Genomic DNA, 14,987 nt, shown 5'->3' on the forward strand with positions numbered 1-14,987 from the left:
CTATATTGTATAAATATAGGTGCGGTTTCCACTTTTTCAAACATTTTGACCTGACGAAGATCCAAGCAAGATCGAAACGTAGTCAATAAAAATACCGTGGCATGGAGTATTGTGCAGACGTTACCGACGCTGTTCTTTCAGCTTCGCACCTACATGGTGTGCGTGTAATTAATCTTCAACTATGAAAAAAAAAAAAGATATGAACATCTCCAGGCGTATACAATTGCATTTATTGTATAAAGACAAGAAGACAGCATGGGTAACGGGGTCATTATCAGATTTTCATTTTCAGGTAGAAAAAAATGAGTTTAACATCTGGATTTAACTACTGGACTCAATGAACAGCAATCACAAAGGGATAAAAAAAGAAAACTGCACATACAACTACTCAAGAGTGGCAAAATATTCTTCTCAATCAAAGACTTGAATTAACGCTTAAATACTACAGTATCAACACCTATAAAAAAATGTTCCATAATGTTTGAATTCTATCGGGAGTAAATAAAATGTGCTCACTCGGAAACTGAAAAATAAAGAGCAAGACAGAGGGGGTGGGAGGTGTGTGAAGGTAAAAAGCATGCATTTTGTTCTTTGTTAAGCTTCTCAAAACAAGCAAAATTATTCAGGCCTTGCTGTATTTTTCCTGCCCTGTCACGTTTTCACGCTACGCATCCTAGAAATATACAATTACCTCTTTGAATCTGTAGGAAATGTGGAGTTTGCGGTTCGACAGACGTCCACATTGAATGCATAATGGATAACATTCATTAAATGTTTTGATACCTATCATCTACCACCTCACAGTCGCTGCTTAGAGTAAGACTTCATTCAGTAAAAAAACTTGAAAAGACATCAACCTGTATACAGTTCGTGTGTACATTGATTGGTGAGGAATGAAGGCTACTGTGTTAACCCAGACAGAGACAGTTATGGTTGGGGACTTAATGTGAGGCTGTACAAAATCCATTTGCTGCAGAGGTCAGAGTGTTTAGGACACGGGTGGATGCAGGTACAGATGCGGAGCGAAGCTACTGGGAACCGGAAGATGAGCCTTGGCTGCCCTGTCCAGGGTAGCCGCCGTACTGGCTGTAATACTGGTTCCACTGGTTCTGGTTCTGGTAGTACTGCTGCCACTGCTGAGCGTACTGGGAGAGAGAAACAGAAAGCGAGCGAGCACAGCGGTGAGAGCATGTTTACACTTTTTATCTGCCCCTGCACATTTTGTTTTTGGCACAGTGGATGACTTTTAGAAGAAGGACGACTCTGCCCAAAGTCTATCTGTGAGTGTCACACATTAAATAGTAAAAGTGGGGGAAAATAATAAATAAAAATGTATTCAGCTATGATCACAACTACGTCACGACGGTAGTTTTCGTTTTATTTTAGGATCATAGTATACACGGCTGTATGTAATCGGGAATATTAGTGGAATTTTCAATAGCCATGTCAACGGCTTAGTGTGAATATTGTCTTTTTCGGAATAAGGGCAAACACCGGAATATTTTGTGCTTGTAGACATCGTCACTGTAAACGGGGCTATGAAACCAACTGGGGTTCTAGTAACGTAGCCAAGCACAAATCCATGTCCAATACCAGCTCTCTGCCTCCCTCACTCTCTTCTGCTTGATTTTCACACGTGTGTAAGAGGCGGTGTTAGTTTCATTGCCTACCTGCTGATATTGCTGGTTGTAGCTCTGTTGCTGCTGCTGCTGCTGCTGTTGCGGTGGCTGCGCTGGCTGTTGCTGGTGGTGGCTGTACGTCTGTGCAGCGGCGGGCGTCTGGCTGTAGCTCTGGCTGTATCCTGGGTACTGACTGTAGTAATTCTGGTTGTAGCTGCCCTGGTTGTACCCTTGACTGTAGCTCTGGCTGTAGCCCTGGAGGTGAAGCAAGAATACATTCAATTACTATTGAATTTAGTTTTTTTTTTATTTTTAAATTGTATACATAAAAAAGAGCATGTTAATTACCGGGCTGTATGCTGCTGCCTTGGTGTAAGGGACCGGGCGATTGTAGCTTGCTCCTGACGGCTGGCTGCGGTTATACCCGGCGCGTGAATCAGAGCCTCCGTCGCGGTTGCTCCAACGGCTCTGGTTATAGCTGCCACGATTGTAGCCTACCAAACAAACAAAAATGACGTATTAGCACTATACATAACTTAACTGTAAACAATATACTAGCCATAGTTTTTCCACATTAAAATCACAGAACTGAGGAAGCGATCATACTACAGATTTACATAATCACAATCAATCAATAATCAAAATAAAAACGACATCTGCAGACTGCTCCACTCACTTCCTCTGTATCCACTGCCACTGTCTCCACTGCGGTTCTGGTAGCTGCCGCGGGCCCCATCGCGGTTGTCGTACCGCTGGAAGCTACCGCCGCCGCCGCCGCCGCCAGCGCTGACGCCCCGGCCGCGGAACCCGCCCTGCCTGTTGTCAAAGCGTTTCTCAGGGGGCGGGCCAGCCTTGCGGCCCTCCTCATTGTACTGCTTCAGCAGACTTTCAGCCTCATCGCACTTGAGCTCAACAAACGTCACCGCCTCCAGGAAGTCGCAAGCCTCGGGGAGAGTAAAGTTGGCTTGGAGAGTGACAGAGGTGACCACAGGAGGAGGAGGAGGAGGAGGAGGAGGAGAGAGAGACAGCCCATCCAGCGAGAGACGGATGGAGAGGCAGAGAGAGAAAGAGAGGGGGAGGGGATTGTAGTGAAGACCAGAGCAGCCACACCACCGGGAGACAAAATGAAAACATAATTAGGACCATACAGAGGCAGTGGGAATCATAGAGAAATTAAGAGCAGATAGATGAAAGCAGATGGCAGGGTAAAGGGAACAAACGCCACCTCCAGGGGAACATGGAGGAAACATTTGCTTAAGCAGACAAAGGAGAGGGGGGAGTTCAGTAGAGGTGGGAAGGGGGACAAAAGGGACAAAAGGGACAACTAGAAGGTTGGTGAGAAGAGGAAACAGCACTGCAAACCAAGGACAGCTGATGTAATGCTGTTACAAATTAACTTCCAACAACTTCAGCACGTGACTGCTTGTAAGTTTGCTATTTGGAAACGTCCCTTTCAGGGAAAGCAAATTGCAGAATCTTAGCTCTACGATTACATGACCTCAACACGGCCCACATCTCAGTTTGCAGTGCATCAGAAGTAAGCTGTATGGCGAGTGGCAGATAGGGGGCAAAAATAAGGAAGAATCAAATTCATGTGGGCTGTTTTAAAAAAAATGTCCAGGTCTGATATCTGGCCAAAGGCTATGATGGGGGAAGGGGGGTAGGGGGGGTAGGGGGCATCTTCCAAGTTTGATTTTAGAGACAACACATAGAAAAGTAAAAAAGTAGATCTGGTGTTTTATTTGTTGTTTCCACAGCATTCCTACCTTTCATTTCTAAAACAGCATGATCGGGCACATCCTTCCCCTGCTCATTGGTTTGCTTTAATGTTCGTTCTTTTAAATCCTCGTCCGTGGGACAAATTACAATAGCCTTGCGTTGAAAACCTTCAAAAGGACGCATTTTTCGTCTCCTTGCTGATCCATATACATTTGTCTAGCAATGGTGACAAGAAAGAAGTAGAAGCTTGTTTGTTATTGTTTACTTGTAATGGCTTTCCACTGGAAGGAAGCTGGAACCCTGCAATAATGAAGTGAGAGAGGTTTGGCTTGGATGTCAGTCTACGCTTTTTACTCAAGTTCTAGTGGCCTCTCGTCACTCCACAGACTTACCTCACAGTCAGTGCGTTCAGGTGCCCCAGTGGCCGCTGGGGAATGTTAATTATTGACATAAAAAGGGGGCCCCCCACAAATGTTCAACCTGACTGTACTGTACATTAGCTCAGTAACTCAACATAGACATACGAGTTTCAGATCAATCGATAACAAAAAATAGATATTCAAGTAGTTACTGTGCTTACTCAAATATGTCTTCATGCAGTGACAATGTGCTGCTCGTAAATACGTTTTAAAAGTGTTATTGCTGGATTCTATTGTGAGCAATCGCTGATGTATCTATTATCTATGCCTTCGGATGATGAAATGTGTGACGCGCCGCTGTATTACCAGTAAAATTGAATAAATATTGATTCAGCTTATTAATTCAAGTACAGAAACAGAATACTGGTTGACATTCTTTGCAAAGTATTACATAAAGAAAAAAATATATGGTGAAAACAAAAACCACCACGCGCAAATTTAATATGCCATAAACTGTGATTTGCCATAAATAATGACATATTAGATGTTTTATTGGGTACATGGTGAAAAATATAATTATTCTATATCTTGCCATATAATAGTTCAGTTAGTAACCCCAGTATTAGTCATTACCGGGGCATTGTGACATCGAACATGTTGCATAAAATGCAATCTACGCGTACAAATTATTTGTGATTATTCCATCGCTACTCTCATTTGTCAAGCTTAGACTAACTTTCAATCGCCGTCTCTGGTCCACCATGTTGTAAAAACTATTCATATTCATCGACGCGTGTGTACTGACGTGCAGTGAGTCTAAACTTCGCTTTAAGAAATCAAAAACAAAACGTTTCATAACAAATCTTCGGATGTTTCAATGTTGCAGCTGGTTGCAATTCACAACAGGATGTTAATAACATAATTTACATGTTACATTCAGAATTCAAACTGCCACATATTTAGCACAAACCGGGCGGATGATAAGAATAAGGTCAGCGTCATACTGTGTCCTGTTATTCAAATAGAGCACTCGCTGGCACACTTTACCACTCAACAGAAAAAGTTTCTGCTCCGGCACGAAACTCAAAGCACCTGCTGCAAACAACCAACCAACCAACCTCCCTGTTCAACGACAGCTACCAGTAGTTTCTACACCGACCAACAGATAATCAACACTGCATTATTCATTTTAGCATATCAGTAAAAGCAGTTCTATAGTAATGTCACGACTAACGTTTATATCGAAACAACATTGTGATAATCAGTGAATAAGATATTAAAGTACAAGTACCACCAAATCCTTCTACTTTCTTTCATTCGCTATCATTTCCATTAACAACGTCTACAAAATCAACTACATACATCTGACAATTCCTTGCTTTTTACAGAAAATTCTCTCCTTCTGAACCGGTCAAATTAAATCTTCGTTTTAGCACAACCGATCTCACACTTATAAACGAGAGCATGCTGCATCCAAAACTCGCTATTCTGACGGGGGCCACCCACACTTACCTCAACTTACCTGATTCTTCATACGGATTCTAGTCCCAGTCAAGACAACAACATACAGATATAACCTACCTGCACATACTCACAGTGTCCATTGAAAAGACAGTCCGCCATCAGACCCACCTACCTTTTTCACATTTGCTGAACACAAGGATCTAAAAATCTAAAAACTGTTAGTCATTACTTACCTTGAGGGTCAATTTATTAAAAAACACACTCAAAAGTTCCATGTATCTCACTTAAAAATAGCTTTTAAAAAAGCTATCAACTCTGTCTTATTAAAATTAGCAACGGAAGGTGTTTTTCTTACTCACCAGTCAGAGCTTACTTGTTTCTCAACATCTTTACATAGTCATGGTTTACTTGTACATTGTTGGAATTCACAAGACAAACAATACTGTATTATGACAAGAAATAGCAAGTGCAAATATACTGAGGGATGAAAACATGAAATATTCTGTCACTTATGAGAGCCATTAATCATTTTTCCTTTACAGTACAAGACAAGCAAGTGACAAGAGGGTGATCAATGCTTCTTCTACTCTATAATACACAGAGCCCCCCTGAAAGATAAATAAATAGTCCATTAGAGAGAGTGATCATCAGGGCACATTGACTGACTGTGGCGAGTATGAGAGCAGAGTGTGGGTGGGAGGGCAGTACCTGATCTAGGATGTAGTTGCGTCTCTTGCGGGCAGCGATCTCGATCAGCCTGTTCAGACACTGGGTGGCCTGCTGGATCAGAACATCCCAGCGCCCCGAGTAGTTTTTCTGGCGACGCAGACCCATCACCTGCAGAACAAATAGTCAAATAAGACAGAAATGTACTGTAACACCGTGTGAATGAGGGGGTGGCAGGAGTAAGAGGGGGAGTTACGCCACAGCACGCCAGTGAAATGCCAGCCCGGGCAATTTAGTCTTAGTGTCGGAAGAAAAATGTAACACATTTCTACTGTTAGAATATTTTATCACATTAATAATAACATTCTTAGTAGAAGTAGTATATTTATTCGGTTTTATAAAATAATTCATTCTCTGTTCAGTATTTTTTTTTATTATTATTGACATTAGGATTTAATTTGGATTAAAAGTTTTGAATAATCATCTTGAGCGTGCCTCAGCATTTGACTGAGCTTTGAAGTAATCAAACTTTTAAGCTCTCTGCAAGCAACAGAGTTAAAGATAGGTGAATAAACAGTTATAAAAGAGTGTGTCATTTTATGTAAAATATTTACACATTAAAAAAAATATATATATATATTTTGAATAGAAATGTCTCCTCTGTTCAAACAACAGCTTCCTTTTAAAAGTCTGTGCTGGTGCGACAATATCACAGCATCATGTTCCGATTAACCGTTTAACATTATTATCCTATCTTTAATATCACCATCCAAAAAGTATCCATAATGTTAACTACTCTTATGGAGCGCAGAGCAAAGTTTTGGTGAGCAGGCATATGGAGGGGGGGGGGGCAGATCCATGGAAAGTAAATGGCAAACTGGTTTGTAATTAAGGATTTAACATTCACTCGTCACTCATGCTGATTAAAGGGGCTCAGGCAACTCCACCAGGCACAGCTCTAAATGCACAGTAGGGGGCAGATTCTTAAGATTATTTTCATAATATCTTAGATAAAGTTCAAATCACCTCAAAATTGGCGTAGGAAAAATCAATCATCGATATGCGATCCGATCGCCAGTCAGCACAAGCCTAGTGTGAATGTTTGTGTAGTATTAAGGGTGGCTGCCCAAACGCACCTTCATCTTGTCCATGATGGCGTTTGTTCCCAGGATGTTGTACTTCATCTCAGGGTTAGACTCTGCAAACTTCATGGCCCAAGTGGTCTTTCCACAGGCAGGCAGGCCGACCATCATCAAGATCTGAAACAAGGGAATGAAGAAAACAGGTTGATTTTACCCCCTAAGTTACTCCCTAAGACCAGTTCCTTATAAAATCAATTAAAACAAGAACTGATCTAAAATGAATTTTCTGTTGATCATTGTCAAATTCAAATTATATCCACTAGGATTATAATATAAACGGAAATAAATAAAACCAAAATTGAAAAAGTCTAAAGAGGGGTAAATATGTCCGATAGGCACTCATTGATTTGCTTGATTTATATTGCTTACTACACATTTGCTTTCTGATTCTATGTTTACTTTTGTTGATTACATTACTTTCATATTTGCTTGTAATGCTTATTGAAGTGAGATTCCTTCTATGGGCCTTTAGGATTTAAAAAAAAAAAAATCTATCATGTACAACTTGCTTCTTTTCTTTTCAGAGTATCTGCACATTTTTTAAAAACAAGTAATGACTTTTAAGACCCTTTTTAATACCTCTAAAAGGAAAAAATAATACCATTACTGCGGCAAAAGAAAAACAACAAATAATGGATGACAATGAAAAACAATGAAATATTCAGTGCACAATAGCCAACATAACTGCTTTCTCATTAATGAAACTGTAGTTGTATGGCTGTAGACCCAGTGCAAAGGAAAACAATGCATTTACCATCAAATATACATAAGAGTGCACTGTAGAGACAACTTGGGTGCAAACTGCAAACTCATCAGGGGTGAAGATGGGGAAGATTGTATTTTAATTTCCGCTTTAAAAAGTGGATTTAGTCCGCTTCAGCATGAGGATATATATATATGTGGGAAAAAGTCACCCTAGAATTAATGTAATGTCACTGTTATAAAAGTAATGTACGGGGGACATTGTGAGCATTTTTGTGAGCAGAAAAAGCCGCATATTGTTCTAGAATTTCAGCGCTGCCATACCTCGCAATCAGTTTTGATGGCAGGTCCCTTAGTGCCTCTGATCTTGTGCTCCATGTCGAGATCGTGGATGTAGGTGTATCCCTCTGGAGGGGGGAAGTACGGCTGCGGCTTCTGTCCAAAGTTAAACTCAACAGCACAGTTCTTCACCAGGACGTGAGGGAACAGGGCACGGCCTGCCAGCGCCTCCTTGGTTGTCTGGAAAGCCACTCCCAATGGCACTCCATTCTTGGAATAGCCGATTTCCACCTGGTCACCACTGTCAAAGTCCTAAAATAGGAAGGCATCTTGAGTTTTACTTGTTAATACTGCACTGTCAACTACATGGGCAAAATAACACAAGAATTATGAGAAATTATTACCATAAATATTTGATAAACAAACAAAAAGAAACAGTTATAAATTAATCAAACTGAGGTCCATTTTAATAAATTGTTTTGCAATATAAAGGATGATAAGTCAGTTATATCAAATTATCCTTATATGATGCTATTAAAAGAAGATAAAGTAGTTGAATTACTGTTGCCATTACTTACAATGTAACAGCCGATGACGTCGTTTTCACCAAACTTCTCGCCAAAGTCTGCAAACTTACAGTCAGCGGATTTCTTTCCTGTTCCTCCATATCCATAGGAAAATGGCTCCTCACCTAAAACAAGACAGAATGAAATGTTACTATTTTAAGCCACAGCTCTTCTTTGCAGCAAAGCTTCATTCATGTCAAACATCATATCTTGATTGTTTGGGCAACTGCTCCTCTTACCAAGCTGAGTGCTGCTGTGGTTGATTGACCATCCAATTCTGACCACATGGGGATCTGGCTCACTACTGGGCAGGTGCTTTACAGGAATCTCCTCATTGATCTGAAGAATGGGCGGACAAATCAGGTAAAAAAAAAGCCTAGAGAAGACAGTCAGGGAATATCTAGTGCTGGATAACAGCAACAAGTCATCACATTGGAAGGTACTTAAACACGGACTTAATCATCATGTTTTGTTTTGAATTTTGGTAGTAAAATCTCTGAAATTTGTGTTCAAAGTTAGGCAGTGTGGGATTTTAAAATCTTGCCCAGTGTTAGTTTTCAACAACTAAATATGGTGCAAATATATGGTGCATACACTGACATCAAAAAGGCCAAAAGAGTAATGTAGTGCTTCAATGTAAAAGCATGCTGTATGTGAAAGAGGAACTATACCCTTTTTCAAAATTCATACGTTATTCCTGTTGTCTAAGACAGTCCAAAAAGTATTAATAAACATGCCAAATCTCTCCCAAATCCAAAAACTACAGTGCTAAAACTCAAACTTGTGATGTCATCATAGGGTATAAAGTGTGGAGCTGCTCCATAGACAATGAATAGGGCGAGATGTTCTAGATGACACAGAGAGCACCCAGGGGAATGTTCCAAGTATATGGGAACACTTTCTGTTTCATAATTGACAACACTACAGTAGAATAAAGCTTATTTGGGTATAAAAAAGAAAACAATCATTCTGTGGGTCCACAAAATCGGTCCATTCATTATCTATGGAGCAGCTCCAGACTTTATACTCAATGACATCACAAGTTTGAGACTTACTTCTCTGGTTTCTGGCTTTGAGAGAGAAGAGCTCATGTTCACAAATATTAATTGAACTGTTCCCCTTTAATAGGATAAACAACATAGCTTAGCTGCTCATCCACGGTTTCAAAAATAACTAATACACTGAGCATGTTTTGTGTATCAGGAACCATTATGTCACATGTGGACACAGTAAACAGAAAGTTTATTTACAGTAGCTCAATGTTTCACCAGATGAAACATCTAGCTGTCAGAAAACTTAGCAACATCATCTCATTGGTTGTATGCGTGAAGCACGCGTCACCACCTTGACATTAGAGGAAGATACTTATTATTCATTACCTTCATCTCATAACACACGCGGCCCTCGGTGACACCATGTGTAGCTCGTGCTCCAGCCCACAGGTAAGCGAAGCCTTCGATGGTCAGTGGATAACCACTGTAGCGATCTCGGGACACTTTGAAATGCAGATCACAGTTGTCTGAAAAGAAGCCAAAACAGATTTTTTAAATGTATTTGCTTGTAAAAATACGACATGTCCAGCATTTTCAGTGCAAAACATGATATAGACATGTATGAATATAGTCTAAGCTATGCAACTGTATGAGGTAAGCACATAAAGTGTCATTTGAATCCACTTTGGCATCAAAATCAGTTATTACAATCAGTCAAAATCAGGGCTTCCAGTGGCCAACCGGCAGCCTCCCTGGATCCATTTGTCAGAGACTCCTCAGTCTATTTGGCATACACCTAACTACCAACACGTCATTGTAGAATGTACCAACACATTTTGCAGAGATATATCACCTCTGGTAAGGCACTTGGGGTTGCAGCACTGCAGGCTTTGGAGCAGGCTGAGGTAATAGTATCTAACACTTTGTCTTAAGGAGCTTGTGAGATGGGAGTCCACTCCTGAATTCACTTCTCTTCTTCTGATAAAAGGTGTAAACAGAGCACTAACTATCACTGCAGGTAACAGACAATCCTGCTGTGGCCACATTTTTCACAAGTAAGACATACTTGTTTTATCCTCTTACTTACATGTATCAATTGTTACAAGAGTGTCATCTATGTTCTCTTCCTCATCTTCAGCAGGGGGCTGTGGTGTGCGGGATCTGTAACAGCAGAGTATGACGTTAACAGCCACTTTCATTGACAAAGTTCATATAAATAGACCAGTCCCTTATTCTACTGTTGGTGTATAATACTACCAGCTAGAAGCCTAATGCAAAACAACACAAGTTTAGGATGAGCATACCTCTTCTCCTCGCGGTGCTCATAGTAGCCGTAGCTCCGGCCCTCTTCATATGGTCTCTTGCGGCCGTAGTTTCCACTTCTATCAGATTCCGCTTTGACTTGCTCAGCCCGACTTGCTCCATCCCCCTCGCCCTGAGGTTCTGTCCCACGACTATCCTCCTGTGTGTCTCGAGCAGGCTCGGGTTCATCTTCCATTTTGACCTCCACTTTGACTTCTAAAATGATAAATGAACAATGACAGTGAGCTACCCATTCAGTGTTACAACTGTACAACCAAGCTTAGTCGAAAAGGACAGCTTTGTAATAGATTATACATTATATATGTTAGTTTCAGTTTAAAAACTCTGTTTTTGCTGACAATGTAGTAAAGAGGTGTTTCTAATATTCTGTTCCCCTCCTGCCAGTAACTTGTAACGCCACAGTTAACTATGGTTGAATTTAGACCTTCCTGAAGGGTCATAACATTTTTTATATTGTAAACCTCCCAAACTATTAATCACGGAGCTACTGTATTCCCTTAGATAAGGGGTTCTCAACCTTTTGTAATTTAAGGCCCACTTCTGATTGTTAAAAATTCCCAAGGACCACATTCCCAAATAAATGAGAACAAAACAAACATTTAATGACCAAAGAAAAATTTAGATAAACTGGGCTGTAAATATGTGTTACACCACTGTCAGTTCTAATGACCAAAATAAATATTCTGCTTACCCTTATCCATCAATGCCTCCCATTATAATCCAGATTTAATGTAATCAGGGTCATATATCCTCACCACACACCTGGGAGCTTTTATCTCAAAAACTGATCCATTCTTTGTCACTGCATCCGAGGGAACGCTAGCTAGCTAACAGTGGAAAAACTTGTGTCTCTACTTGATGATGTGTCGTGATTGGTGGGGTGATATTCAAACTTAACTGATCATTGAAATTATGCATTCAAATGTATGTGACTACTTGAGCATGTTTAGAAATAAAAATAACTTATAATGTAAATTACCAAAAATGTAATGTTTAAATAAACTCATAATTTGGCAGTACCTCCGCAGCCCACTAGATGTTGCTCTGAGGCACCCACTGGTTAAGAATACCTGGTTTATATAGCCACATTTATTAGGTGAAGTTGCACTATTTGGAGTTGTCAGAGTCCTGCCCGTCTCATTTCTTGCACCATATTAGAACACACACACAAATCGAAAACCCCATCTTGACAATTTAGGGGAAGCAGGAAGCCACAGAGCAGAACAAATCCAACATGCTCTATGAGGTGACACTAATCACTGAGGCATTATGCCACCGATTAAATGGCATGATGTGTGTCTTAAATACTAGAAAACTTTACTGTGTCTGCAGAGTTTGTCTCTCTCAACTATCAACTTTATTTATATCCTCACTACTCTGGTGGTGAACACTTTATGTGATAAATATCAAATCAAGGTGTTATTTTGTCTTAGTGACATTTGGAATTTACAGCATTTCACAAAATGTACCTTTGGGCAAAAACACTTTGTCTACAGGTCATGTTTAGTTGAACAACTGCTGAAAATCACCTGATTTGTTCTCAGCTGTCTCCTCTGGCTCCAGCACAGGCTTGGTCTCTTCCTCGGACATCATCTCGGATTTCTGGATATCAACATCTGCTGTGAAGTCAGGCATGCTGTGACCTGAGTCTGAAGTTTGTCGACTTTCATAAGGCTCGCCTTCTGCCTCCTCGTCCTCGTAGTAACCACCTGAATCTCGACCCTCATCTTCCTCTTGAGGGGCTTCACCATCACCATCAGCCTCGCCATCAGCCTCGGCACCAGCCTCGGCATCATCGTCACCATCGCCTTCACCTTCAGCCTCGACAACATCTTCACCCTCGCCCTCATCTTCACCCTCATCTACTTCTTCACCTAAAAAGGGGAGATCCAAAACTTTTAGCTCTCAAGCTCGTACGAACTGAAAAATATAAACTCAATGCACTCTTGAAGAACTTGCATGATTTATTTGTACAGTTTGTTCTAAATTTAACTTCTCATCTGCAAGTTGATTTAGACCTCTTTATGTTAAATACACACAGATTGGTCAATTCTACACAATATCTGTGAAGAGCAATTTTTTCAGGGAATAAGCTTCATCAAAGGAGTCAGTCAATTTAGATCTAAAAGATGGCTATGTTACAAGTTAACGTTTGTATAGTGTGCACATAACTTCAAATCAGGCAAATAAAGCAGACCCTGTCATTGTTTCATGAAGCTTGGTTAATTGATAAACAATATAAATCTGAAGACAAAGGATTCTTAAGTTTAAATGCCACACACATCTGCACTAGAACTGCCTCTGCCTCACACACACTGAACTGCATTTCGTTGTCTCAGTACCTGAACTCTGTACAATGACAATAAAGTTAGATCTAATTTAATCAAAGTCTAATAGGAGAGCTAAACATATATTTAAAAATAGAATAGAAAGCTTTATTGTTATTCTATTAAATACAACGAGATTCCCAGTTGCCACTTCTGGTCAGTGCTCTAAAACAAATACTTGACAAGACTAAACGGGGCAGATAAAACTTATAACAGGTAAAACACGCACAGTTATAAAGCAAATAAAACAGGTAAAGTAGATGTAATAAATAAATATAAACAGAAGTGTTACACTAGAAGTATAATATATAAAAATAGATGTAATGTTAACAGAGGTAATTGCACTTGTAAAATAGGTAGGGTAGATGTAATAAATAAAATGTAAACAAAGGTAGTTGCACTTGAGGTGATGTATATTGCATCAAGGATATATTGCACAGACAAATGTCTTTCACATTCAAATCCAGCATCAGTGGGGCTTACCTTGTTGCTCTTGGGCATCCTCTGCATCCTCTGCATCCTCTCCATCATCGTCGTTGTCGTTATCCTGGCAGTAATCATCCTCCTTCTCTCCCTTCTCCCCAGGCTCTGAGGTATCACCCTGAGCGTCCGCCTCCTGCGCGGCTCTCAGCCTCTCCACCAGGTCAGCCTTCAGGCCTCTGGTTTCCAGGCCGCGGCGCTGGAGCTCCTCTTTCAGTTCGTTCACTTTCAGTTTCTTCACGTCAACACTCATCATGTATCTCCGGTGTTTGTTGCCTTTACTTGTTTGCTAACAACAAAACAGGAGGGGGGTGAAATGGTTAAGTAACGTTACAGCTCACAACACTGCGTCCAACTTTCAAATCGATATCTGATGGCGGCAGAGTCCCAGCAACACAGGCTACATCAGTTAGCAGGTTAGCCAGGCTAGCAGCGCTGGATAAACTGCACCATTCTACCTGGTTCCACTAAATCAATATAAGCCTTATAATATATACAACATATAGTATCGTGTTTATTACTACAGAGCTGTTTGAGAGTCGGTCATATCACTAGAATATGTGTAATTCACTTAAAGTTGTCGCTACGTGGCTAACGGTAGTAGCCTCGTTAGCATAGCTAGCTAACGGTAGTAGCATCGTTAGCATGGCGCTATGCTAACGTTCCGATGCAGCACCAGTAAGTTCACTTTAACTTGTAAACTATGCAAACTCCAAGCGTTGCTCTGTTTTGCACGCAGGTCTATTAGTCAGTGCACATTGTGCTGAGCGTATAACCTGGTTATGATGCATAATGAGTAGATAACGTTGAGGCCTACCTTGTCTCCGGCTGGTTGCGCGGGTCAGCCGTGATGAGAGGTTGAGAGTGTCGCTGCTGCCCTCTAACGGCCGGAAACCACACACCTACAACCGGAAGTAAACAAGACCAGCCTATCTTCACCTGATACTCACAGGTTTATTCTACTACTATTCAAACACCGAGGTGCACGTGTTGTGTCTACTAACAACACGTACGTTTGTAATAATTAGTTATATGTGAACAGCTGAATGTGAGGGGAAATAGACAGATTAGTTTAGTTTGTGTGCATATTGCTCATCTCGCACTTGGAACACTCCAAAGTGGGAAGTGATGCGGTGTTTACATTGAATGAATTCTGGGTAATGTAGTGTCATAAACCTACCCGCCTTATCACTTCCGCCCTAACACATCTTACATCATTATTTACACACATCATATACTTACTTATATACTGTACGTATACTTATATATTAAATACTGTTCTTTTAATACATCCATGATCATATACAGTGGTGGAAAAAGTATACATACACATAAATGCATCAATAATT

At 40.6% G+C, this 14,987-nt stretch overlaps 1 protein-coding gene across 4 annotated transcripts; it reads right to left on the reverse strand.

Moving 5' to 3' along the window:
* Positions 1–208: 208 nt before the first annotated feature.
* On the reverse strand, positions 209–14,609 carry hnrnpul1 (heterogeneous nuclear ribonucleoprotein U-like 1). 4 transcript variants are annotated; one of them, XM_074640225.1, is made up of 16 exons: positions 14,456–14,609; positions 13,642–13,927; positions 12,361–12,693; positions 10,813–11,026; positions 10,596–10,669; positions 9,896–10,035; positions 8,756–8,855; positions 8,529–8,641; positions 7,996–8,262; positions 6,964–7,086; positions 5,870–5,998; positions 3,386–3,554; positions 2,296–2,583; positions 1,968–2,113; positions 1,671–1,874; positions 209–1,145 (listed from the first exon to the last, which is right to left on the reverse strand). In XM_074640225.1, exons 2-16 carry the CDS (start codon positions 13,892–13,894, stop codon positions 1,029–1,031), a joined length of 2,670 nt encoding a protein of 889 aa, XP_074496326.1. In that variant the 5' UTR covers positions 13,895–13,927; positions 14,456–14,609; the 3' UTR covers positions 209–1,028. The 4 variants fall into 4 exon arrangements, with proteins under 4 accessions (XP_074496326.1, XP_074496325.1, XP_074496328.1 ...); XM_074640224.1 differs by having other exon boundaries at positions 12,361–12,705; XM_074640227.1 differs by having other exon boundaries at positions 12,361–12,705; positions 13,614–13,927; positions 14,456–14,549.
* Positions 14,610–14,987: the final 378 nt, after the last annotated feature.

Source organism: Sebastes fasciatus, chromosome 7 (assembly GCF_043250625.1).
Source record: "Sebastes fasciatus isolate fSebFas1 chromosome 7, fSebFas1.pri, whole genome shotgun sequence".
Classification (NCBI taxonomy): Eukaryota; Metazoa; Chordata; class Actinopteri; order Perciformes; family Sebastidae; genus Sebastes; species Sebastes fasciatus.

What these genes read in the sequence shown, in the direction of transcription:
- hnrnpul1 (XM_074640224.1), bottom strand. Translation starts at nt 13,894, where the DNA reads ATGATGAGTGTTGACGTGAAGAAACTGAAAGTGAACGAACTGAAAGAG. An exon ending in CCATCAAAACTGATTGCGAG is followed by an intron (nt 7,087 to 7,995) that starts GTATGGCAGCGC and finishes CCCTTGTTTCAG; the next exon opens with ATCTTGATGATGGTCGGCCT. An exon ending in AGGCAGCAGCATACAGCCCG is followed by an intron (nt 1,875 to 1,967) that starts GTAATTAACATG and finishes CTTCACCTCCAG; the next exon opens with GGCTACAGCCAGAGCTACAG.